Source organism: Mesoplodon bidens (genome assembly GCF_964165515.1).
Source record: "Mesoplodon bidens genome assembly, chromosome: 1".
Classification (NCBI taxonomy): Eukaryota; Metazoa; Chordata; class Mammalia; order Artiodactyla; family Ziphiidae; genus Mesoplodon; species Mesoplodon bidens.
The window spans coordinates 88,481,448-88,506,213 of NC_138176.1; the positions used below are offsets into that span (position 1 = coordinate 88,481,448).

General features: G+C 35.1%; 1 protein-coding gene across 3 annotated transcripts in view; it reads left to right on the forward strand.

Moving 5' to 3' along the window:
• Nucleotides 1-24,766, forward strand: part of AFG2A (AFG2 AAA ATPase homolog A) — a 333,075-nt gene that overhangs the window by 73,216 nt on the left and 235,093 nt on the right. For all 3 annotated transcript variants that reach the window (XM_081246187.1, XM_081246188.1, XM_081246189.1), the window contains exons 11-13: nt 5,580-5,789; nt 22,213-22,266; nt 23,955-24,034. In XM_081246187.1, the coding sequence (XP_081102313.1) occupies nt 5,580-5,789; nt 22,213-22,266; nt 23,955-24,034 (344 nt within the window). The remainder of the gene's footprint in view (nt 1-5,579; nt 5,790-22,212; nt 22,267-23,954; nt 24,035-24,766) is intronic.

Sequence of the window (24,766 nt, forward strand, 5' to 3'; positions counted from 1 at the left end):
GAGACGTTCTGACATAATGCCCTTAGCTCCGTGCTTTCCTGCCAGTCTTTAAACTTTTTATCTTTATCTTTTACTCTCCTTTCCTATCACTGCTTGGGGGGATAAATACTTAACTGAAATATAAAGTGGAAAATATAAGTGCAGTAGAAGTAGAGGGGTATTAACTATCTTTCAAGAAGTTTAGTGGTGAGAAAGGAGGAGATAAAATATTAGGTAGAAATAATATCAAAGTAAGGTTTTTTTGAAGGATAGGGAGAAAAAGGAAATATTTGTAGGCTGAGGAAAAAATATAGTGAAAAATATAATTAAAGCAGGAATAGAGAGAGACAGTTGGTGTAGCAAGAGCCCCGAAGTTCAGGAGATAGGAAGGGGATAGGATTGTTTCACTTTTTTGCTGGTTCTTACAGCCTTCAGGGTGATGGACCAACTCCTCAGTATAGACTACTAGTCCATGCAGTGGCATTGGTGTTTTGGCCTGTTGCATGTCCAGTGAACATTCAGTTTTCTGGTAAGAGCCTCTTAATTTCTCTTGAGGAACACGCCTTCTTCAGCTCCTGGTCCAGCTGACACTGTTTGCTACTATTCCCTGATCTCTAACTAAAGATACCATTTTTTATGATATGGACTTCCTTTTATTTTGGTAATTTCCATGTGTGTTCCACGTGAGTTTAATATCTTATATTAGGTTCTTTTAAATGACTCTTTTTAAAGGTTTTTAAAAGACTGATTAAAAACCAAACACACTAAAATGTATTAAATACCAAATTTTATCATATTGAAAATTATCAGGTTGTATTGCCAGGTTTATTTAGTTTTATATATATCTGAGAAAAACATCCTCCTAGCCATTTATAGGCATATCATTGAATTTTGTTTTAAATGCTATTAATTAGGAAGGATATAGTTCTGTACTAATCTTGAAGAAAATTTTATCTGTATGTGTGCTTATTAAATTAGCTTAAGTAAATATTCTGCTATAGTACTCAAGGTATAACTCAAACATGCTCCAAGGTATGGAATAGCTGTTCCTCATGGAGCACGTTCTCCAACAGAGCATGCTGTTCTCATTGTATAGGTATAATAGTTGCATAGTAACAACTGAATGGATATCTGCAGCATCATAACAATAACATAGTGTCAGTTTAGTTCTTATAAGTTGCTTCCCTGACTTGTGTATCAATGACAGTTATAAATACAGCTTTCATCCATTTTATATATATATATATACACACACACACACACACACACACACATACTGTCCCTCTCTGTATGCATGTATGCATGTGTATGCATGTATGTATGTGTATGCATTTATGTGTGTATTGTGTGTATGTATATATGCCACTCTTAAAAGGCATAAAAATAAACTCTACTGACTGAATTAAACCACTCTCCAGTAACCTCACTGCCAGATCTACTGACCATTTCTTTTTAAGTCTCTCTACTTTCTGATCTATTAATTTTTAATAGTTGTTGACTACCCTCCTTAAAAATTTCTTCCCAGAATGTTTATTTTCATGAGAGGTATGCTAAAGTGTTTAGAAGTGTCATACCTGCAGCCTACTTTAAAAGTTTCAACAGAAAATTTAAAAATTGATAGTGTCTGGCCTTACATTTAGGTCTTTAATCCATTTTGAGTTTATTTTTGTGTATGGTGTTAGGGAGTGTTCTGATTTCATTCTTTTACATGTAGCTGTCCAATTTTCCCAGCACCACTTATTGAAGAGGCTGTCTTTTCTCCATTGTATATTCTTGCCTCCTTTATCAAAAATAAAGTGACCATATGTGCATGGGTTTATCTCTGGGCTTTCTGTCCTGTTCCATTGATCTATATTTCTGTTTTTGTGCCAGTACCATACTGTCTTGATTACTGTATAGTATATACTACTATTTGTAGTATAGTCTGAAGTCCGGGAGCCTGATTCCTCCAGCTCCGTTTTTCTTTCTCAAGATTCCTTTGGCTATTCAGGGTCTTTGTTGTTTCCATACAAATTGTGAAATTTTTTGTTCTAGTTCTGTGAAAAATGCCATTGGTTGTTTGATAGGAATTGCATTGAATCTGTAGATTGCTTTGGATAGTATAGTCATTTTCACAATGTTGATTCTTCCAATCCAAGAACATGATATATCTCTCCAACTGTTTGTATTATCTTTAATTTCTTTCATCAGTGTCTTATAGTTTTCTGCATACAGGTCTTTTGTCTCCTTAGGTAGGTTTATTCTTAGGTATCCAAAAATGGGCAGAAGACCTAAATAGACATTTCTCCAAAGAAGATATACAGATTGCCAACAAACACATGAAAGGATGCTCAACATCACTAATCATTAGAGAAATGCAAATCAAAACTACAATGAGATATCACCTCACACCAGTCAGAATGGCCATCATCAAAAAAATCTACAAACAATAAATGCTGGAGAGGGTGTGGAGAAAAGGGAACCCTCTTGCACTGTTGGTGGGAATGTAAGTTGATACAGCCACTATGGAGAACAGCATGGAGGCTCCTTAAAAAACTAAAAATAGAACTACCATATGACCCAGCAATCCCACTACTGAGCATATACCCTAAGAAAACCATAATTCAAAAAGAGTCATGTACCACAATGTTCATTGCAGCTCTATTTACAATAGCCAGGACATGGAAACAACCTAAGTGTCCATCGACAGATGAATGGATAAAGAAGATGGATGTGGCACATATATACAATGGAATATTACTCAGCCATAAAAAGAAACGAAACTGAGTTATTTGTAGTGAGGTGGATGGACCTAGAGGCTGTCATATAGAGTGAAGTAAGTCAGAAAGAGAAAAACAAATACTGTATGCTAACATATATACGGAATCTTAAAAAAAAAATGGTTCTGAAGAACCTAGGGGCAGGACAGGGATAAAGACGCAGACGTAGAGAATGGACTTGAGGACATGCGGAGGGGGAAGGGTAAGCTGGGATGAAGTGAGAGAGTGGCATGGACATATATACACTACCAAATGTAAAATAGATAATTAGTGGGAAGCAGCTGCATAGCACAGCACAGGGAGATCAGCTCAGTGCTTTGTGACCACCTAGAGGGGTGGGATAGGGAGGATGGGAGGGAGACGCAAGAGGGAGGAGATATGGGGACATATGTATATGTATAGCTGATTCACTTTGTTGTAAAGTAGAAACTAACCATTGTAAAGCAATTATACTCCAATAAAGATGTTAAAAAAATAAAAATTGATAAAGTATGTGTGTTTTTGTGTGTAGTATGTGTGTGTGTGTGTGTGTGTGGAGAGAGAAGGAGAAAGTGAGAGCACGTACTAAAGCAAAACTGGTAAATATTAAAAATTGGTGAATTTTGGTAGAGTATATATTCACTTATGGTACTGATTTTTCTTCAACTTTTGCATGTTTGAATAATTTCAAAATTAAGTTAAAAAGTAGAAGAAAAGGATAAAGGAAAGATCAGAAACACCAGAGAGCACAAGCAGGAACTACACATCAGGGTGTGACAACTCTGCTGTACTTCTGCCTATATCAGGCCTTGGTTATACAAACACAGTCACCTTCTGTGGTAAACAGTCACTTTGTTCCTGCTGATGATAGCTGGATGTTTTTAGGGCCATAAGATCATGTGTACTAATCCCAAGTTTAATTTTAATTTTATTAATTGGTGAAATCAGAAATCAGTTAGGAAAAAGAAGTTAAAATAAAACCCAAGGCTAATGATGCTGCAGGGAAACATACATGTATCGCTCATGCCATTAAAATAGATGAAGTGGTTGGGATAGCAAACTGGCATCATGTATTAAGAGACCTAAAATGTTCATGCCTTTTAATCCAGTAATCTCACTTCTCAAATTAACTTCCAAGAAAGCAATTTAGAAAAAAATAATTAAATCTGAGCTCAGGGTTATGGTTGATAATACAGAACTCTCCTTGTTCTGTGAACAAAAAACAAAAACAATAGAATGCCCCCAAAAAACCATGCAAGTTCATTTGGAAAAAGTAATCTTTTCCTGATAGTAACAAACAAACAAAACCCTTCTCTTATTTTGGGTTTGTAGATTGTTTTCTGACTTTTCTTCCTCTTTCTTTTTTTTCCTCTTCCCTGTTAAATGTAGGTAGCATCCATAGACCTGCCTTTCATCCACATTTCTCTTCTCATGGTTGACTACTTTAATTGATCTCATGGTGTCTATTGTTTGTATGTAGCTATCTCTGAAATCTAACATTTCAACCCTATTCTCTTTCCAGAGCTCCATTTGTGATATATGTTCAACTTCGTTTGTGATGTATATTCAATTGTGAATGTATGCAATTCTGTGTATCCAAAAAAAAATCTCATTTATTTTCTCTTCTACTGATCATTTTTTCTGTGGTCTATATTCTTCTTATCAGTCCATCTTGAAATCTTTAGCTTCAGATTTTCCCTTTCTTCTTCTGCCTTCAGAACCCTCAGCTGTAGACCTGTAGTAGTTTTCTGGTGTGTCTTCATCATCTCCATGTGGTTACCCTAGCTCAGGCTTCTTTTTTTTAGAGGATGTTTGTGATAGATCCTTAATTGTTCTCCCTGCACTTTCTCTCCTCTCTAATGAATCTTGTCAGAGAAGTCTTTCTGAAGCTCAGATCAGACCATATCACTTTCTAGATTAAAAACCTTCAAAGACTTCTTATGAATAAAGAGATTCGTGAACTCCATCTAGTCTTCAGGGTCTTGCACTATATGGCTTGAACTTACTTTTCTATTTTTATTTCCCCCTTTAAATCCATTTTCCTCTCATCTTCTTCATACTTCCTTCTGAGCTTTTCATGATTTTTTGGCCTCTATCTGATATTGTCCCTATTTTCACATTTCTGGATCTCATCCATGCTTCAAGAGTTGGCTTTCAGATTTGCCTTCCAGCTGGGAATAATCTTTTCTTCCTGGGAAGTCCCAAAGCCTTTTTCTGTTTCTTTGTTATTGTGGTTAGTATGCTTTCCATTGTACTATGGTTATTTATGTGCATGTTACTGGTAGTTGTTAAGTTCTTTAAAGTCTGGATTTATGTCTTATCTATTTCCTGTGTACAGTATATGATACATAGTTCTCAATGAATATTTATTAAGTAAATATCTAAAGAGCTATCTTGTTTGGGGGGCCTTTTGGGGGGAACAAAATTTTGAGGATTCTTTATTAATATACCAAAGGCAGAAAAGATTACATATTTCATCAGGACCTACAGAAGTATATTTAAAAGTAATTTTGCTAAAAAAGAAATACAAGAACTTAGATATATAGATGAGACCTTGGATCACTGATTCAAACCATTTTCAAACAGATGAAAGCTAGTTTTTACAGCCACGTAGAATAGAATATAGACTTATCAGAATGTTCAGTCGTTTAACCAGTGACTTATACAAGTCTTGGCAAACAGAAACATTTTGTTTTTCTTTAGTATTTCTATAATATGCAGCTCACATTTTATAAACTCCTAATTTACTTCTTGATGCTGTTAAAATTGTTTTTAGGAAATTATTGATTCTTAAATAGTTCTGTTTCCCTTCTAGCATATATATTTTTTAAAATTTTTATTATTTGTTTGCTTGTTTTGCAGGTATCCTGGTCAGATATAGGAGGACTGGGAAATATCAAACTGAAGCTGAAACAGGCTGTGGAATGGCCCTTGAAACATCCAGAGTCTTTCACCCAAATGGGTATTCAGCCACCTAAAGGAGTTCTTTTGTATGGGCCTCCTGGATGCTCTAAAACAATGATTGCAAAGGCTTTGGCCAATGAGAGTGGGCTGAATTTCCTAGCTGTAAAGGTAGGGTGTTAAATTTTTTAACTGCTACTCTGTCTTCTAGGCACCCCCGTCCAATCCTCTGATTCCTACCCTTAGGAGCCATCTTAAAGAGTAGTTGATTTTTATTTGAGATTGATGGCAATATAATATAGGGAGGTGGGAGATAACTAAATTAGTGCCTATAATCAGCAAATCATGGTTTAGTTTCTTGATTCTCAATATTTCTTACACACGTATAATAGAAACCAGTTTTCTTTAGTTTCTGCATTTTTAAATTGTACTAATCACTTTTGTTTAACCAAGACTTAATTATAAATTTGATTGAATTTAATAAATTTAATATTTACAAACATATTTTAAAAGAAATCAAATACCTTATATGGTACAAATAATTTTTTTTTAAATATTCATCATTTATTTGGCTGCATCGGGTCTCAGTTGCAGCACACAGGCTCTTTGTTGCAGCACGTGGACTTCTCTAGTTGTGGCACACGGGCTCCAGAGTGCATGGGCTCAGTAGTTGTGGCGTGCGGGCTCTTTAGTTGTGGCACGTGGGCTGTAGAGAGCACGGGCTTAGTTGCCCTGCGGCATGTGGGATCTTAGTTCCCCAACCAGGGATCAAACCTGTGTCCCCTGCATTGGAAGGCGGATTCTTAACCACTGGACCACCTGGGAAGTCCCCGAAAATACATTTTTTAAAAACACTTTCCCAGTCAGAAGATATATATACATTATTTATATTCTGAAACACACACATGCATATTTTATTTGTTTACTGCCCTGCCCTATTACTTGGGATAGATTATCTTACCTGATATGTAGTTTTACATTTACTATAGGACTAGATATTAATTTTGTTATTAACTTCTGTGTAACATGATAATATATCCATTTACTAAATATATATATATATATTTTAGTATATATGTATATGTATATATAAAACCTTAAATCCATTTCTGTAGACTTTATCACAAAAATACATATTTAAATATGTTAACTATCAAAGTCATTTCAGAAAAGGTACATGATAATTTATTTTGATGTTGTCAGGGAATTTTTTTTGTAATAAAGTATGTTTCTTTAATCTTAAAACATTGAAATCATTGGCAGGTTGAACGTATAAAACTTATTTCAGGGTGTCAGTCTTTTACTTTACTGTTGACCATTGAACAACGTGAGTTTGAACTGTGTGGTTCCACTTATACGTGGATTTTTTTCTATAGTAAAACTATAGTATTACATTATCCGAGGTGGGTTGACTCCGTGGATATGGGGAAACTGTGTAAATGGAGGGCCGACTATAAGTTACACTAAGTTATACTTAGATTTTTGACTGCATGTAGGGTCAGAGCTCCTCACCCCCTCATTTTTCAAGGATTAGCTATACTTAAATTTTTTGTGGAATGATATTTAGATGTATTTAGGCTATTTGCTTTTTAAGAATCAGTATCTTCACAATCACTAGTGTTTGCCTGTTTTTTATTATCTTGTAGAAGACATTGGATAGGGATTTGGGGAGGGGACCATTTTCACTATGATTAGTTACGCTGAATCATGACCATAGTTTTAAAGGTTGCAGTTTTAAATGTTGGAGTAATGAGTGATTTTGAAATTTCCAGAGACATCTTGATTTCTCTTTGGTCCTTGTCCTCTCATCTTGTGGTAGTGGAAATGGTCATTTTACTGGCATTTCCTACTCTTTTTTTTCTGTCATCTGCATTTTTCTGTGCCTACCTTCCACAGTGTATATTCATAATTGAATTTTTCCTGTCTATTGGAAATCTAAAACTTACTTGATGAGGATTTAGCTCACAGTTATTTACACTTGAATGTCAAGGAAGAAACAGCACATATATTTCCTTACAAATTAGTATCTCACTCTTTTGTGATCCAAGATAACAGTTCCAGATGCTACCAGGACTACTTTCCGGCCTATCCTAGGATTACTTAGAAATATATTTATTATTGTTTTTGCATATGAAAGCTTTCATAACTTTACAGTTTCACTTTTGTCTTTTTTCATGATGAGAAAATGAGGAAGACCATTTTTTCATGTAAAATAACCAACTATGTGTTAACTTATATGCACCTTTCATTAACTATTTAATTCTTTTAGGTCACACACAAAAGATAAGTGATGTTAAGAAATTTTCTTAATAAATTGAGTTTGTACTTGCTTAGGGATTATTACATATCCTACTTACTAATTTTTATTTAATGTGGACTTTTATTCATTATACAATTTAGTGTACTTTGACAGTATTATTCAATTTTTGAATCTGGGTGGAGGATATATTAGGTGAACAATGGGTGTTCATTTACTATTCTTTTAACTTTTCCTATGTGTTTAAAAATTACAAAAGAAAAAGTTGGGAACACAAAAAATATTTGCTTTTTTATGCATTTTCATTGGTCCTTTCATCTTGGTCTGATTAATGCTTATGAGAAGAGTTAAAATAGCTATATCATACCATTTATGTATGAGGATATCAAGTCAAAGAAGTTAGGAATTCATATTGTATTCTTTCAAGTTTTATTTTCCTACAAAGAAAAAGTTGTCTTTTGTTTCCAGTATAGATAATTGTTTTCTGTGGGATTTAAGTGTTATAATTAAATTTGAACTTTTTGAAATAACAAATCTCACACATTTTGAAAGTGATCAGAAAAAAATAGGTAGACTCTGTTTTGTTTTGTTTTTTAACATCTTTATTGGAGTATAATTGCTTAACAATGGTGTGTTAGTTTCTGCTTTATAACAAAATGAATCAGTTATACATATACATATGTTCCCATATCCCCTCCCTCTTGCGTCTCCCTCCTACCCTCCCTATCCCACCCTCCCTATCCCACCCCTCCAGGCAGTCACAAAGCACCGAGCTGATCTCCCTGTGCTATGCAGCTGCTTCCCACTAGCTATCTACCTTATGTTTGGTAGTGTATATATGTCCATGCCTCTCTTTCTCTTTGTCACAGCTTACCCTTCCCCCTCCCCATATCCTCAAGTCCATTCTCTAGTAGGTCTGTGTCTTTATTCCTGTCTTACCCCTAGGTTCTTCATGACATTTTTTTTTCTTAAATTCCATATATATGTGTCAGCATACAGTATTTGTCTTTCTCTTTCTGACTTACTTCACTCTGTATGACAGACTCTAGGTCCATCCACCTCATTACAAATAGCTCAATTTCGTTTCTTTTTATGGCTGAGTAATATTCCATTGTATATATGTGCCACATCTTCTTTATTCATTCATCCGATGATGGACACTTAGGTTGTTTCCATCTCCGGGCTATTGTAAATAGGGCTGCTATGAACATTTCGGTACATGACTCTTTTCGAATTATGGTTTTCTCAAGGTATATGCCCAGTAGTGGGATTGCTGGGTCATATGGTAGTTCTATTTGTAGTTTTTTAAGGAACCTCCATACTATTCTCCATAGTGGCTGTACCAATTCACATTCCCACCAGCAGTGCAAGAGTGTTCCCTTTTTTCCACACCCTCTCCAGCATTTATTGTTTCTAGATTTTTTGATGATGGCCATTCTGACTGGTGTGAGATGATATCTCGTTGTAGTTTTGATTTGCATTTCTCTAATGATTAAAGATGTTGAGCATCCTTTCATGTGTTTGTTGGCAGTCTGTATATCTTCTTTGGAGAAATGTCTATTTAGGTCTTCTGCCCATTTTTGGATTGGGTTGTTTGTTTTTTTTAGACTCTGGTTTTGAGAAACACAAGTGTTCTGGATGTATTGAAAGAATAAACTCCCTAACACTTTTTGCAATGATGATTACCTTTAATTCCGAAGATAAAGAATTTTAAAAGTTTAAACATTTCTTTCTCTGAGTTTATGAAAGAACCCTTTATCTTCCCCTGTGCATCTTTTCTAAACAGTGATTACAAGGTTTATATTCTACTCAGAGTTAAGACTTCACCTTGCCTTGTGTGGACTCTTAATAGCCTTTGGCATCTGTGTGTATTTTTGTGCAGACTGTAGCACTTGACATACGCTTAAGTTTAGTTTGTCATCTGGGTCAATTACGTCAAAATATTTTCCAGTTGAAATTTCCTCTCTGCTTCTCGCTTGCTTTTTGTCTGGAGTGCTACAATAGATTAATTATCCTTGAATGGCTGGGCTGCTTTACTTTATGAAGAACTGTTACTGATTCTGGAAGAAGGGTGATTAGGCCTCTGACAGGGATTTTCAGCAAGTCCTTTATTAGCTGTATTGGTGAGTACAAGAATGTAATGAACTTAGTATATCCTTAACTTTTGGGAGAAACTTTTTCTGACACTTGTCTCAGAGAGGAATTGTGCAAAATACATCCCATTTTCAGGAAAAACCTGTATTTTATTGAAAGCAGTGCACAATTCAAAGTAATTACTATTGTTCGTTTAACTAGATCCCCTACTATTCTGTTACCAAAGGTACAAGATAATTTGAACTTTGTAGGTTCCAAGTTCATCTTTAAATTTAAAAAAAAAATTATGTAGGCTAGTCTATAAATCATAGAGCTTTCATTTTGCAGATATTGCATGGAAAACTGCATAGATACCTCTTTTACATACTGAATGCTTTAAGATTAGTTTCTAGGATTACAAATAAGGATAGTGATGTTTAAGAAGGTGAAGTGACTTTTCCAAGTCAAAGTGGTGGTAATGGAACTGAAATTTGATCTCAGGACTTTCTGACTCCAGAGTCTAAGCACTAAACCCCACTGTATTATACAGTCTTCCATTTTCCTTTTTTTTTTTTCTTTTTTTAAGTAAAACTAGTGCCCAGTGCTTTTTTTCATTAATTACACCAAATTACTTGAGAAGGTAGTTCAGGCAGTTTCTATGGGGCAGGTTCAGAGATGTGGAAAGATGTTTCTGGGACCTAGTTTAAAAAATAATTTTGTTTCTCTCAGACAATGAAAACTGAGGAAAATAGCATGACTTTGGAGTGGAAGTTGATTGAGTTAATAAGAAAGGGTAAACACTGCCAAAGAAACAGGAACCTGATGGACTAAATGGAAGTGTAGGGAAAAAGACTAATGGCTGAATAATGTGAAGCTTGAAATTTACCTATTACTATATAATTTGTGCCCTTGAGATTGAGTGTGTTACAATGAAAAGAGCATTAAGCTAGGATTCTGATAGCTTTGGTTTGATTTCTAACACTAGCACTTTTTAGCTCTGTAACCTTAAATGCGTTAGCTCTAAGACTTAGTTTTTTCATCTCTATAGGCCTTTTGAGAGGATTATATTTAAAACGTAAGTGAAGAAGTTTTAGAGGGCGTAACTACTTAACTCTTAAGTGTGGGCTGCATATAGTTATGACTTCCTTACAAGAGGGTTCCTTATGGAAAGGAGGGAGGGGCAGAGTTACTTGGTAGTGGAGAAGCCTACCTCAGCCAGGTTATCATGGTTAACACCAATTGGTCATGTTGTTAGTATGTACCCATGCATGATGCGATGAGAATGGTCCTTTCTTCCCAAGGTCTTCCTCCCAAACACTCATAATCCATGTCTACCTATGAGAAAAACATCAGGCAAACCCAAATTGAAGGACGTTCTGTAAAGTACCTAACCAGTACTCCTGAAACTGTCAAGGTCGTCAAAAATAAGGAAAGTCTCAGAAACTGTCACAGCCAAGAGGAGCCCAAGGAGACAGGACAGCTAAATATACTGTTGTGGTTTCCTGGATGAGATCCTAAAAGGACATTAGGTAGAAACTAAGAAAACCTAAATAAACTGTGGACTTCAGTTAATAATAATGTATCAATATTGGTTCATTGTGACAAATGTATCATAATATATTAATATACGATGAGAATAGGGGAAACTGAGCATGTGTTGGGGTAGGGATGAGTATATGGGAACTCTTGGTACTGTATGCTCAGTTCTTCTGTAAACCTTAAACTTTACCAAAACAAAAAAGTCTGTTAATTAAATAAGAGTTCTAAGGTCAGTATCAGGGCATACATATTATGTCTGGATTCAGTGAATGTAACTGAAGTTGAAAAGGCCAGCTTAGGACGTCCCTGGCAATGCAGTGGTTAAGACTCCATCTTCCACTGCCGGGGGGACAGGTTCATCCCTGATTGGGGAAGTTCTGCATGCCACGCAGTGCGGCCAAAAAAAAAAGGCCAGCTCAAGTGTTCTGTACTGTGCTGTACATGATGAGTGGGATGCAGGGAAAGAGCAGAATCACAGGGAGATGGTCGATTCCTTGGGTGAGGGCTTTGGAGGAGACCTTTCCTATTCATCACCCCTCTGTTCATGTTCCACAAGATAGTGGAAAGTGACTGAGAAGAGCCCTGAGAGGAAGTTGGCTAGAGAAACTGAGTTTGAGGCTTCCCTGAGCTTGCCTGTTTTACTGCAGTTCTCAGTTGAAGCCTATAAAGGTGTGTTGGTTCTGGCCCTAGGCCCCAACATTATAAAGAATACTTTCTTTTAGTGTTTTAGTTATTTTTTCTTTCACCTGGGTACAGCTTCTAATTTAGAGTCTCACTAGGAACTATGTCCAGTTTCATGCCTTTTGTGGACCCTAACTCTTTATTCTCCTTCCACAAGTTTATTGCTATTTGGGCTCATCTGGAGTCTGAAACCTTTTGAGTTTCTGTTTAATTTCCATTAGGGTCTTTTTTTTTTAACTTAAAAAAATCTTGATGTCTCCAAATAGTGTTGTCTTATGTGCCCCATGCTCTTAAGTTGACAGTTATTAGCATCCATGTTAAATAAAGACATATAGTTAGTTTTATCAATGTTTGAATGGCTATTAGGGAATAACTAATAATTATATAGTTTTCTTAGGACAAATAGAATTGTTACTGTGCCATGGTCAGTATCACAAAGTTATGTAGAAGTTAGATTGAATTTACTTAAATTTTGTGCACCATATAAGCTGACATGTTAAATTTGAGACATCATATATTAAAACCGTGTATGTTAATAAATTTTTTTTGAGTTGGGCTTGTATCAGATTAATGTCTTGACATGAAAGTATTCTGTAACACGTGGCTAAAAGTAAAAAATGACAATATATATAACAAATAATAACAAAACCTTTAGTATTTGAATCTAAGAAGACCTAGAGAAATTTAGAAGGAAAAGAATGCTTTTACACTTCCAAGAAGTTTACTTAATAATAGAACATTTGTTGTTGTGTCAGTTCAATTTTTATTTGTGGATTTCAGCTGAGAGAGTTTAGTTATTTTTTCCTTCTTTTAAATCTCTTTTGAATGAAATTTAATTGGGGTTGAAATAAATATTACAGTTTCATGTCTATAACACTAAAAATACTTGTAAATGTTTTAGTATTTCAACAATAACTCAAATATATATTAAGCACCTTCTGTATGTCTGGCACTGTACATGGTAAACAAAGTGCATTAGATGGTCTCCTTGCTATCTACCAACTCATGATTCAGTAAGAAAGACATTTGACTAAGCAAGTGATATAATGAAATGGATAGCATTTAGAATCTTGATGATTAATTGTATGTGAGAAATGAGAAAGAAGTCAAAGGTGATTAAAATTTTTACTTTTAATGACTGGCAGATGGAAATACCCCAACTCTAGGAAGAGTTAGCATGTGAGGAGGAAAAGTAGGTTGGAGGTGGGAGAGCAGGTACCAGATTGAGATTTAGATACGTGGAGTTTGAAATGCCTTTAGAGCAATATGGCAGAAATGTCCAAAAGGGTGTTGAATACGAGTTTGTAGCTCAAGAGAAAGGTTATTTCTAGAGATTAAAACATGGAAGTTGAGACCTCGTGTTTAAGATTGTGCACAGTAGTCAGTAAAGGAGATTGAGAGTCATGAGAGTGGTCACTAATAAAGGATTTTTCTGGGGGGGTGTGCACAAGCGCAGTTTATAGCTAGCTTAACTGTAGTCAGCTTGGTGCCCACAGTGTAAGTTCTGAAGAAATGTGTCATTTTCTTTTCTTGAATAAATGAATTGTGGGGAAAGTTTGTATTATACTTTTTGAGAAAACAGCTTGAATTCTATTTCCTTCTCTGCCAGACCCTCTCACTTTTTAGGGGTTTTTACTTGCCCACGGCATTTCTTGCCTAGTACTTAATGCCTGTTTTCAAACTCTTTGAAGTGCTTTCCCAAAATGGCCTTCTCTGTGTGCTGATGCTGTACTTTTTATTAATTTTCAAGATCCTTTACTCACATTGCATATATATAATTCTATCTCATGTGACTTTGGGTTTTTATGAGCTTATTCCATAACATTTAACCATAGTTAACGCTTGGGTTAACTTGCCTTCCCTAGACATTCGGGAACTTATAAAACCTTGATTTGAATTGTAATAGCCAAAAGCAACAGGCAGGTGTCAGACACATTTAAAAAGCCCTTGAGAAGACTGGAAAAAAACCAGCAGTGATTAAAGGGGCAAAATTGCAAGAGCATGAGGTATAAATATTGTACTCGAATTTGTGACTGATATGGTGTAAAATACTGAAACACAGTAAAAAATAAGTCAGGTTTAGTTTTCACTAGATTTAACAGAACAGTTGGACAAATTTTTACATGTTTTTATGTTATTTTTGTTGTTTTATAAACTTGAACACTTGAAATCTTGGTCATGGAAAAATTAAAAATAACACTACCCCAAAACAAGCCAATTTATGGTACTTAACTTACTTTTGGTGGTTTTCTTGGACACGCTTATCAATGAAACACTTACCTAGGCAGGCAAAATGTGGCAGGACTAACATAGTCCTGTTACCAAAATAACATAGTTATTTTGGTAAGTAAAATTAGAAGAGAAATAACCTTATCAGGTTTCATCAACCTTATCCATTCTAGGGATTCATGTATTATTTTTTTAAAGAGTTAAATAACTTAAGAGCAAATATGGGATTCATAGACCATACTATATGTACCTAACCCTTATAATTAGATATTAATGGTCTCTTGTCTATAATGGTTATTAATAAAATCCTTATTTTCAAATTAACCCATGCTAGCAGCCATTTATTGAGAGTTAGAATTTGCCCTTGCCACTTGATCTCTTCCCACAAATACCTTTGAATTTGAATTGCTGGTACCATGTACAATCTTAAGTGGACATTTCCTTTTTTTTTTTTTCCTAATTTTATTTTTTTTTTTAGAACTTGGAAAACAGAGGACATCATGGTTTTTACAAAAAGTAGTCTGGGAACTCAAATCCTGTGTTCTTGTCATCATTTCTGTCATTTAACTTTTCTGGGACTTCTGGCATTTCACTTAACTTCTTTGGGCTTTGTTTTCCTCAGGTTTTAAATGAGATAGGTTAGAGTAAATGATTCTCCTAAAGCCCTTCCACGAATAACATTCTTTGAGTAACTCACATAATGCTTATATTCTAATCTGTTGTTTATCTTTTTTGCCTATTGGTGGCTAAACTATTCACCTCAGAGGAGTGTTGTAAGCAGTAAGGGGATAATACATATCAAGCGTTTAGCAAGATTTCATAAAATTAGCTGATGCTAGTTGCTGTTTTCCTCTGTTTTTAAGAATTGGATTGTATTTGACCTCAAATAGAACAAAAAACTATAGCAGCACAGCTTATGATCCCTTAAGTTTTCTGTTAGTGTTAGAATAAAATGTAGTATATATCTTTGAAAGTGATTTTAATCTTTTGCAACTTGTACCATAATACAGTGATTTTTGGCAATTTGAACTTCAAACTCAAAATAACCTTTCTTGGGGATGATATTTCCTAGACTTCATATGGAATTCTGGATTTATGTAACATATCAGTTCAGTTACTGGGGTTGCATTTTTAAGCCAGTCATCCAGGTAGAATTCCTCAGCATGCAGTTCTGTACAAAATCACATGTTCTCTAGAGACCTTACAGTACTTTTCATTACTGCTATGACTTGTTAGTAATACTTGACTTGAATTATTCTAACCCAGATTTTCGTCACAGCGCTAACTTCTTAGGTTAGATTTTCAAATCTGTTTGATATTTTTTTTTCTTTTGTTTTGTTTTTGGAGAAAAAACACTGTTTGTTATCCACAGGTTTTTCTATACGTAGCCCACCTCTACGTAGTAGTGGAATGGCCCTTCATTGTTTAAGGCTGTAGGCCATATTTTCACATTTTCAACACAGTATTGTCGGTTTGCCTGTACATCAGATTTTTAAAACATGTTAATCTTTCTGTTGTCTGTAGCACCGTATTGTGTTCTTAGATCATGAAATGATCATAATCTTGTACTTTCCAACACCGATATTCAAGTCATCTTTTTTAGAGTCAGCTCTATGGAGAACAGTAATCATTTTTCTGGATTCTCTAACCGCTTTCCTTCACTTAAGCCAGATAATTAGAAGGCAGTATATATGTATTAAGTATATTGCCTGCTTAAGGAAATGTCTTCACTGGCTTACTATTTTTATGTTACACCATTGACTTTTATGGAGAGTAGCTAGAAGAACAGTAACAGTAATACAGACTTTGCATGATAATAAAGTAACAGTGACACCAGTTTCCTTTCTGATTTTTATTAGGTCACACTTGCCTAAGTAGTCACCCTAAACTGAATGAAATTCTGCATAAAATTTTCTTATCCCTTCCTCACTGCCCGCCCCCAACCCCTCCCCAACAAAAATCCATTCTCCTGATTATCTAAAGCTTCTTTTATTGAATGGGCCCGAATTGTTTTGTTGTTTACTTTCTTAACTCTTTGTTCATAGTCCCTTTTGGGTAAAAGTATAATTTATATTATATATTATAAATGGGCAGACCTTGTTTTGCCCTGTAGTGCAGGGCTCTAAGAATGGTCATGCAAGATGAAACCATGCAAAATGATCTTAATAACCAATGGGGAAAATTACAACTGTTCCATGACCTTTGAAAATTTAGCAAAACATTAGGAGCTCTCTACTCTTGGTTGTAAGTGTACCAGGCAGTGGATTTTGGCTGTATAATAACTTTCTTGCTGGTCTTCCTGCTGCCAAACTGTCTCTGTAGTCCAGCCCTTCATATTTTATAAGGACACTACAATTTATTTACCCATTTCTATGTTAATGAATTTTTAGATTTAATTAATGTTTAGATTCCAGGTTTAATTTTTTTGTTGCTGTTAAGAATGCTACACTAATATTCTTGTACATATCTCCTTGTGTGTATGTACAAGAGTTTCTCTAGGGTATACATACCTAGAAATAGAAGTTTGTCATTGCGCATGAACAACTTAAACATTACTAGCTATTTTAAAATTGCTTTTTTTTTTAACGGTCATTGATTTTTTTCACTAATATTTTGATCAATTCAATTTTTTTTTTTTTTTTTTTTTTTTGCTGTACGCGGGCCTCTCACTGTTGTGGCCTCTCTCGTCGCGGAGCACAGGCTCCAGATGCGCAGGCTCAGCGGCTATGGCTCACGGGCCTAGCCGCTCCGCGGCATGTGGGATCTTCTCGGACCGGGGCACGAACCCGCGTCCCCTGCATCGGCAGGCGGACTCTCAACCACTGCGCCACCAGGGAAGCCCTCTCTCAATGTATTGAAGTCCAGGTTTTTCACTCAGCAATTGTGTCATTGATATTTTTGGTGACTTTTGATCTCATTGGCAGAAATGAACTATTTCAAATTGTATGAGATTAATCTAGATCAGGGGTCAGCAAACTGCAGTTTTGGGGCCAAATCCAACTTACAGTTTATTTTAATTTAGCCCTCTGGTTAAGAATGAACCTTACATTTCCAATGGGATGTTTAAAAGAAGAAGAATATGTGATACAGGGTGTATGAGTCCCAGAGTGCCTGAAATATTTACTCTCTGGCCCTTTACATTTTATCTTCCTCAATCCCACAATACTTGGGAAAATGCCTCCAGGTTTATTTATCTTACTGATAGTTGTGAGTATAAATTTTGTGTTTCTGTTGTATGGTCTAACCTGTGTCTAAAAACAAACTTGTAAAATTGGTTTGGTGTTAAGCTGTTGCTATTTCTTTATCCTTTAAAAAGTGAGAATGTTGTGTCTCGGCATTACTAATGTTTCATTGTTTGTCTTTATTCAAGTTAAAGCTATTTGGGATTGTATTATTTAAGAAATTAAGATAATTAAATCATTGGTGATGAGGTCTCTCTGTAGTTATCTTTGGGGAATTAGCTTCAAAACAATTCTGTTGTGTAAATATGATTGCTTGGAGACAGTTTAAGTATCGATGTACAAACAGTTGACATACTAATTGTAAATAATATTTAGTCATCAAAAGCACTGTCCAAAGCAAGTTTTCTTAATAACTTTGTTTGCTTACAGGTAATTTATGCATTCCTTGGTTGTTGGTAAGTTTCAGTCAGATGTAGGAGTACCTTTAAATGTTAGTTATGCTTTTCATGCATTTGCCCCCTAATTAGCCTCAAATATTAATTTTTTTACAATATGTATAATTTATTACTTTGAAATAATTTTGAAAAGATTATTTTTAAAGAAAAGAGGAAAACACACATAAGAAATAGATGAGAGTTTTCTTTTGGGGGGAGAGGGGAACATTATAATTAACCTTGTTAATGTTATATAAAACTTACTAATGCATCAACTTAGATTACTCAAAAAATCAGGCAGAAAGGTAAAATTGCGCCTCTCATTACTTAAGGATTTCTGTATTGAGGCTATCAGATAACTCAGCTGAACATGATGAATGGCAGTCTCTTTGGAGCAGCTGGGTTTTGTCAGCCTGAACTCTGAGTTATTCTTCCTATCCTTTCCTTACTCTTATCCTTGACTGTTCTACCCTGATCCCCATATGTTCTAATCTATTTACTTGTTACCATATTATCAAATTTCAGTAGTTTTGAAGCACCATTGTAGAGGTAGTATAAAAAATATTAAAAGATTATCTTCCTTTCCTCAGATGTGTTTGTAATTTGAAAGACTTTTTTACGTCTGTAATTTTTGTTCATTTATCCCATCTGTTCTTTTTTTCCCCCCTCTTCCTGCCTTCTTTTGGATTAGTCGAGTATATTTTGGTATTCTAGTTTATCTCCCCTATTTTCTTGATAGCTAAACCTCTTGGTTTTTCTTTTTAAAAAAATACTTGCTCTAGGATTTATAGTATACACACTTAATTTACAATTTACCTTCAAATAATACTGTGCCACTTTATGTATAATATAAGATTCTTAAAGCAATTTGCATACCTTTGGATGGAGAATTTAGAAACTAAGTTCTGAGTGTTACCTCATGGTGAGACCCCTCTGTGGGGAAGGTCTCCTTAGCCCTCTTGATCTCTGACATCTCATGCTAAGTGGCTGCCACCACAAAACCCTGTACTGATGTCCCCTCGTCCTTCTGTGCTGTCCCTGTCTCTACCACCCCATGGCTCCCAAACTCTGCACTGCCTTTTCTCTGTCCCTTGTGGTGTTGCCCTTCTCACCCTACACCTAGTTATTCCCAGCATGTTGCCCTGAAACCTTTTTTTGTCCATGTGCTTCCAGAAATTCTCTTTCCATGTTCTGTTATATCTGACCGTTTCCTTTATGTTAGCTTCTAGTTTCCTATCCTAGTTTATTAACTCCCTCCTTCCATTCTAAATGACCTGACATAGTTGTGCCCTTATTGCTGTTCAGGATTACTCCTTGATTCCTTTTCCTGGAAGGAATCTTTGTTTTATTTTTGCTTCTCTTCGTGGCATTCTCTATATAGGTGTGATATTTTTTTCTCACTGTATTTTTATTTTTTAAGAATATAATTATTGTTATATTTTAAGAATAAGATTATTTTTGTAATCTATTAAACCATAAACTCATTATAGACACTTAATAAATATTCCTTGAATGAATAAATGAATGATTCAGTGCCTCTATATGTCAGCAAAGAAATTAAGGTGCTAGATATTTGTTTCTGATCTTCCCTGCCTTTGATTTTGTGTGGATCTTTAATTTACTCACAGATGGAAAGTCATCATAGTAGCTCTGCATCTCTGTCATTTTACATGACTGAATTTATATATATAAATTGCTTAGAACAGTTCATGGCACATAGGAAATATTCAGTAAATGTTAGCACTTATGTTTATGATTACAAAATTTTTAATTTTAATCATCTTGGATGGAATATTTTTAATGAGATATATATTTCTGAGAGTTGCTACACTGAATATATTGAGCATCCTTTTTTCCTTCATGAATTAAGTCATTGTGAACATCAGAAATAGTATAAGTCAAATTTGAATTAGTATTCCTTACCTCTTATTCTCTCTTTCACATCTTGCTACTCACAACAAATTAAGTTGATTTTATCTTTTTAAATAGTTTATGTGGCTGTCTTCTCATTTCCATTCCATTGTTTTACCTTAACCCTGTGCCTCATCATTTCTCACCTTTGCTGTTTTAAGAATTTCATAACTGCCATTCTGGTCTCATATGTTCCTCCAAACCATCCTTTATATTGTGTCTAGAATCATCTTTCCCTAATACACCTATTATCAGTTAACTCCCCTAAGACTCTTCCCATTGCTTACAGGATAAAGTTTAAACTTGTTTTTGACATGCTCCTGCCTCCCACTTTAAGTAGCCTTACTGTTGCTGCATTCTCTCTGCCCCCTAAGCTCCACCTGTTATAAATTCTTAGATCAGTTCAAACTCAAGTTTGTTAGTCTTGTATATAACTGAAAAAGTCAATGAACTCTAAGTTAAAATCTTAAGAGCTCTTCCACCATTAAAGTGCATATCAACACCTGTTTTAGCTCATCAGAGACCTTTTTGATTTATTTCTGGGTCTTGATGTATTTCATATTTTTGAGGGTGGTAAATCAACTGCACACTCACCTGAAATGTTACTTTCTCTAGGAACATCCTTGACTCTAAGCAGTTGCTTTTCTATGTTTCAGTGGCACCTAAGCATCACTCTATCCTAGTACTTGCCATGCTATATAGTATAACAATTATCTTTGTAATAAGGTGTCTTATCTGAAGCTAACTATTGCCTGTACCAGTTTGTAGCACTAGTTGACATTCTGCTAGGGTTTGCCTGTGTGCTTCAGTCAGTCCGATTTTTATTTAATTGGTGTATTTTGTTTTGGAAATACTCAAGCTAGTGTCTAGTTAATATCCCGTAAATTGTTGGGACCCATAATTTGCCTGGGGTAGAACATGAATCTTGTTCAAAATAATGTGTGTGTGTAGGTGTGTGTGCGTACACGCATGCGTGTGCAGAGAGAGAAGCACACACATACATGTCTAATGGGTTTGGAATTGTGTGGGGAAGGGTGTCAATAGAAGCCAGATGCTGGGAAGAACAGTGAGTGAAAGCCCATAGCCGAGAAAGACATCTGGCATTTTGTACAATAAACTTTATACCAGTATCTGAAGGCAAGAGTTGTGGTTCTCAGGACAGCATTATTATTATTATTATTGTTTTATTTATTTATTTTTTAATCCCATGACTTCTTGTGATGTGATAACTAGCATGAGAAAGTAGATAGGTGTGTGGTAAAAATGAAAGCCTACCATTTCATACTATACATAATATTTTAGGTACTTAAGAAAGAAAAATCTTACTATTCAGAAATGTTGAATGTCCAAAAAAAAGTGTATCTTTGAATCAGTGATAGGCGCTTTATTGCTGGGAGTCCAGCCACTTTTATGAGGATTCTTCTGTTGATGGCTGGTTAGTAAAAACTGGTAGATTTTATTACTAGAAGTCCATACCTTTCATTCTTGGTACCCATTCTAAAATAGCTGGACACAGAAGGGAAAAGAGATTTCCCATCAACTGGATGAAGTGCTGAGTGGCAGATATCTGAAGGGAGATTCAGACAGAGGCTGAGTGAATAGACACTATGGAGGGTAACAAGGTTATTGTCACAATGTGATACACTGACTGAGGGTTAGCTTTGTTGGTGGTCCTAAGATTTTTTTCTGCAGGAGTTATCTCCTTTGGCTGGGACAGTGGCTGAGAAGAGCTCGTTTGGCCCTGCAGATCCATAAAGTCAGCATCTACATGGCCAAGTCAAATGAGAGGAGGGAGCTGGAGAGTAGCATTTATTTTGGAAATACTCAGGGACTAAGATAATGTCATTGATTACATGATTCCCATTCCATTTTCAGGGATTATCATGGAGTCATAAAAAGAATTACCCCTGAGGTCTTGCTTCTTGTCAGAGAGGGCTGTAGATCTAGTATTAGACTGTTCTATCTTCAGTGCCTAGCACCATTCCTGATATATAGTAAAATTATGGATGGATGGGTAGACAGATGATGAATGAGATGTTAAACTATCATGTTTAGTCGCAGTCACTGTGTTGATGTGTAGTTTTTGGAATACAGAATGGCTTTAATTTTTGAGGCATAAATAACACCCAATAAAAATAAGCATGCTAGAGGAACCATTTTAATTAAAAACTGATTTTTGTCTATTTTTTTCATCTTTTTCTTTTATTTGTGTATTTTCTCTTTTATTGAAAGACATACATGTGTTTGGATTTATAAAGACACTGAACAGTTGTTTTCTTTTCATTCAGGGGCCTGAATTAATGAACAAATATGTTGGTGAATCTGAAAGAGCAGTTAGAGAGGTAAGAAGATTATGTCTTAAAGTGGAACTCTGCATAGGAGAACCAGGCTTCTGTCCTGTACGGTTTCCATTTTGGTTGGGGTTATAGATTTTGAAGTTTCCAAATCTAAATTCTAGTGGTATATTTTTTCTTCAGGCAAATATTATATTTAAATGCAATTTTGGTCATCTACAATTCTTTGTTTTTGTTTTTAAACATCATAATATTTCCAGCCTTTAGTTTTACCAGATATTTTTTAACGAATGTCAGCATTTCATTAAAAAAAGTAAGGATACTTTTAAACTTAACAAAGCATGCATGATGTCAGAATGAGATTTAAATCCTTTAAACCAGGTAGCCCTTTAAATCAGATAAGCTTATTAGTATATGAAAATGTCACTGTACTCTTCTTATTTTATTTACTTTACCTTTGACTGGTGATTTAGAAAGTGCATCCCCCTCCTGTCTCTTAAATTTTACAGCCAGTGCCTGATTGGCCTACTGGCTAATCCATATTGCTGAAGCTACATAACTGGGAAGTTCATGCAAAATCAAGGCACTGAAATGGGGGTAACTATAGCAGTTTGACCACAAGTCTCGGCTTTCCCAAGCAAAGATTGGCCTGCCTCACACAGGCACCCTGTATCCTCACAGAAGCTAAGCAAGGACAAGAACACATAAATAGCAGTGGAACGGATGGTCTCCACTTATGACATATGTGGGTATCAACCAAGAGTCTTAGAGACTGGAATACTTTGTTTTGCATCTGAGAAAAAAAATTTAAGTTACTTTTTCTTTCTTTTTTTTTCTTGATATATAGATGTTGGTTATCATATAAAACATTAACTGATAATGATAGCACCTCATTGGTTAAAATATGAAAAAGCTGGTGTTTATTAATATTAAGGTTTTGGTGACTGTTGTGTATTTTTATGGTCATCATACTTGTGGCCAGAAAATGGAGGCCTAGGTACAGGTTACACACATTTGGATTTCTTTCTGCTTATGCTGACGTTTTCTAGCCCATTTCCACATGTTTTCCCCGTGGCTGTCTGGCCAGTCTTTGATGTTGATAGTGTGATTGACTTCAGGTGTAAACTATCTATGCTTTTCCAAGTTTTAGCTGTTTTTTCCATACAGTCTTCAGAGAAATGAGCAGTGTGTGACTTTTAGGTTTATGGGTATTTTATATGCTAAACTTTGGCTGATTTTATACATTTATGATTTTTCTTTTAAATATGTGTTTCTTTAGATAAATGTTCCAGGCATTATACTAAGTGCTTTGCATTCTTTTTTAATTCATTTCTTAAACTTCTGAGGCAGGCATTTTTCATAATCTCCATTTTAGAGATGTGGAAATCGTAGTTTAGAAAAATAAAGTTACCCACTGAAGGTCACACAGCTACCAAGTGGTGAAGGTGGGATTTTAACTGAGATTGTTTGATTACTTAATCAAATTGTCTCCTACACACCTCTAAGAATATGTATTGGTGTCTTGTCTCTGTTTGCAAGTAAGCACCGTGGAAGAGGATACTTTTACATCCATTATGAAATGTGTATACATCTGTTACAGGTTGTATACAAAGTGATTGGGCTGGTTTACTAGTACATAATAGATTTGGTTCTAAATATAATTTTCAAACTAAAACTAGCTATGGAGTGTTCTGGAATTTGCTGATCTTTAGCTAATGTAGCACTCTTTCCACCAGATCTTCCGAAAAGCGAGAGCAGTGGCTCCTTCCATCATTTTCTTTGATGAACTTGATGCCTTAGCAGTTGAAAGGGGCAGGTAAGAAATATTTAATAGGACTGCTATTAAATATTAGCAATTACAGTGTAGAGGAATTAAATTATTTCACGTCATCACTTTATAGTACTTTCATGTATAATTTTTTTTTAAGACTGATATGCATTTGGGGCATTTGAGCTAATTTTCATAGTTTACTATCTAAAGAGAGCCCCCTGCACTGCCTATCAAAATTTGGGTTTTTATTAACATGTGATTAAAACTGTAAATAAAGTTCAGTTAAGCATAATTACATGATAGAGTAGAACCCAATTATAATAAAAGTTGTTATTATAGAGATTTTAATATTATCTGGATTCAGTCATGTTTCCTAAAATATAGTTACAATAGAATACAAATTAGTATTAATAGTTTTGTTTCTGAATGTCAGACAATAAAGAGGATTATTTATAACATATCAAACATATTATGTGTGTGTGTATATATATATATTAAACTGTTTTCAAGTGTGACTTTTTTTTTCTCTACAAAGATTTACAGGTCTTTTAAGGAATACATGGTACAAGTACTTCATGTTGGAGAGTGTTTATTTGTGTGTTTTCTTCATAGCCCTCTGATTATACATTGACTAGAAAAGTTTTGCTGATGATAATTATAGTGATGGCAGAAGGCACCTTCTAAGTCTCAGTGTTAAATTTGATAAGAGGCACACTGCTCTCTTCTTTACTAGGTAGAGCTGCCTAATCAGATGAGAGTATGAACTGTCACTAGGAA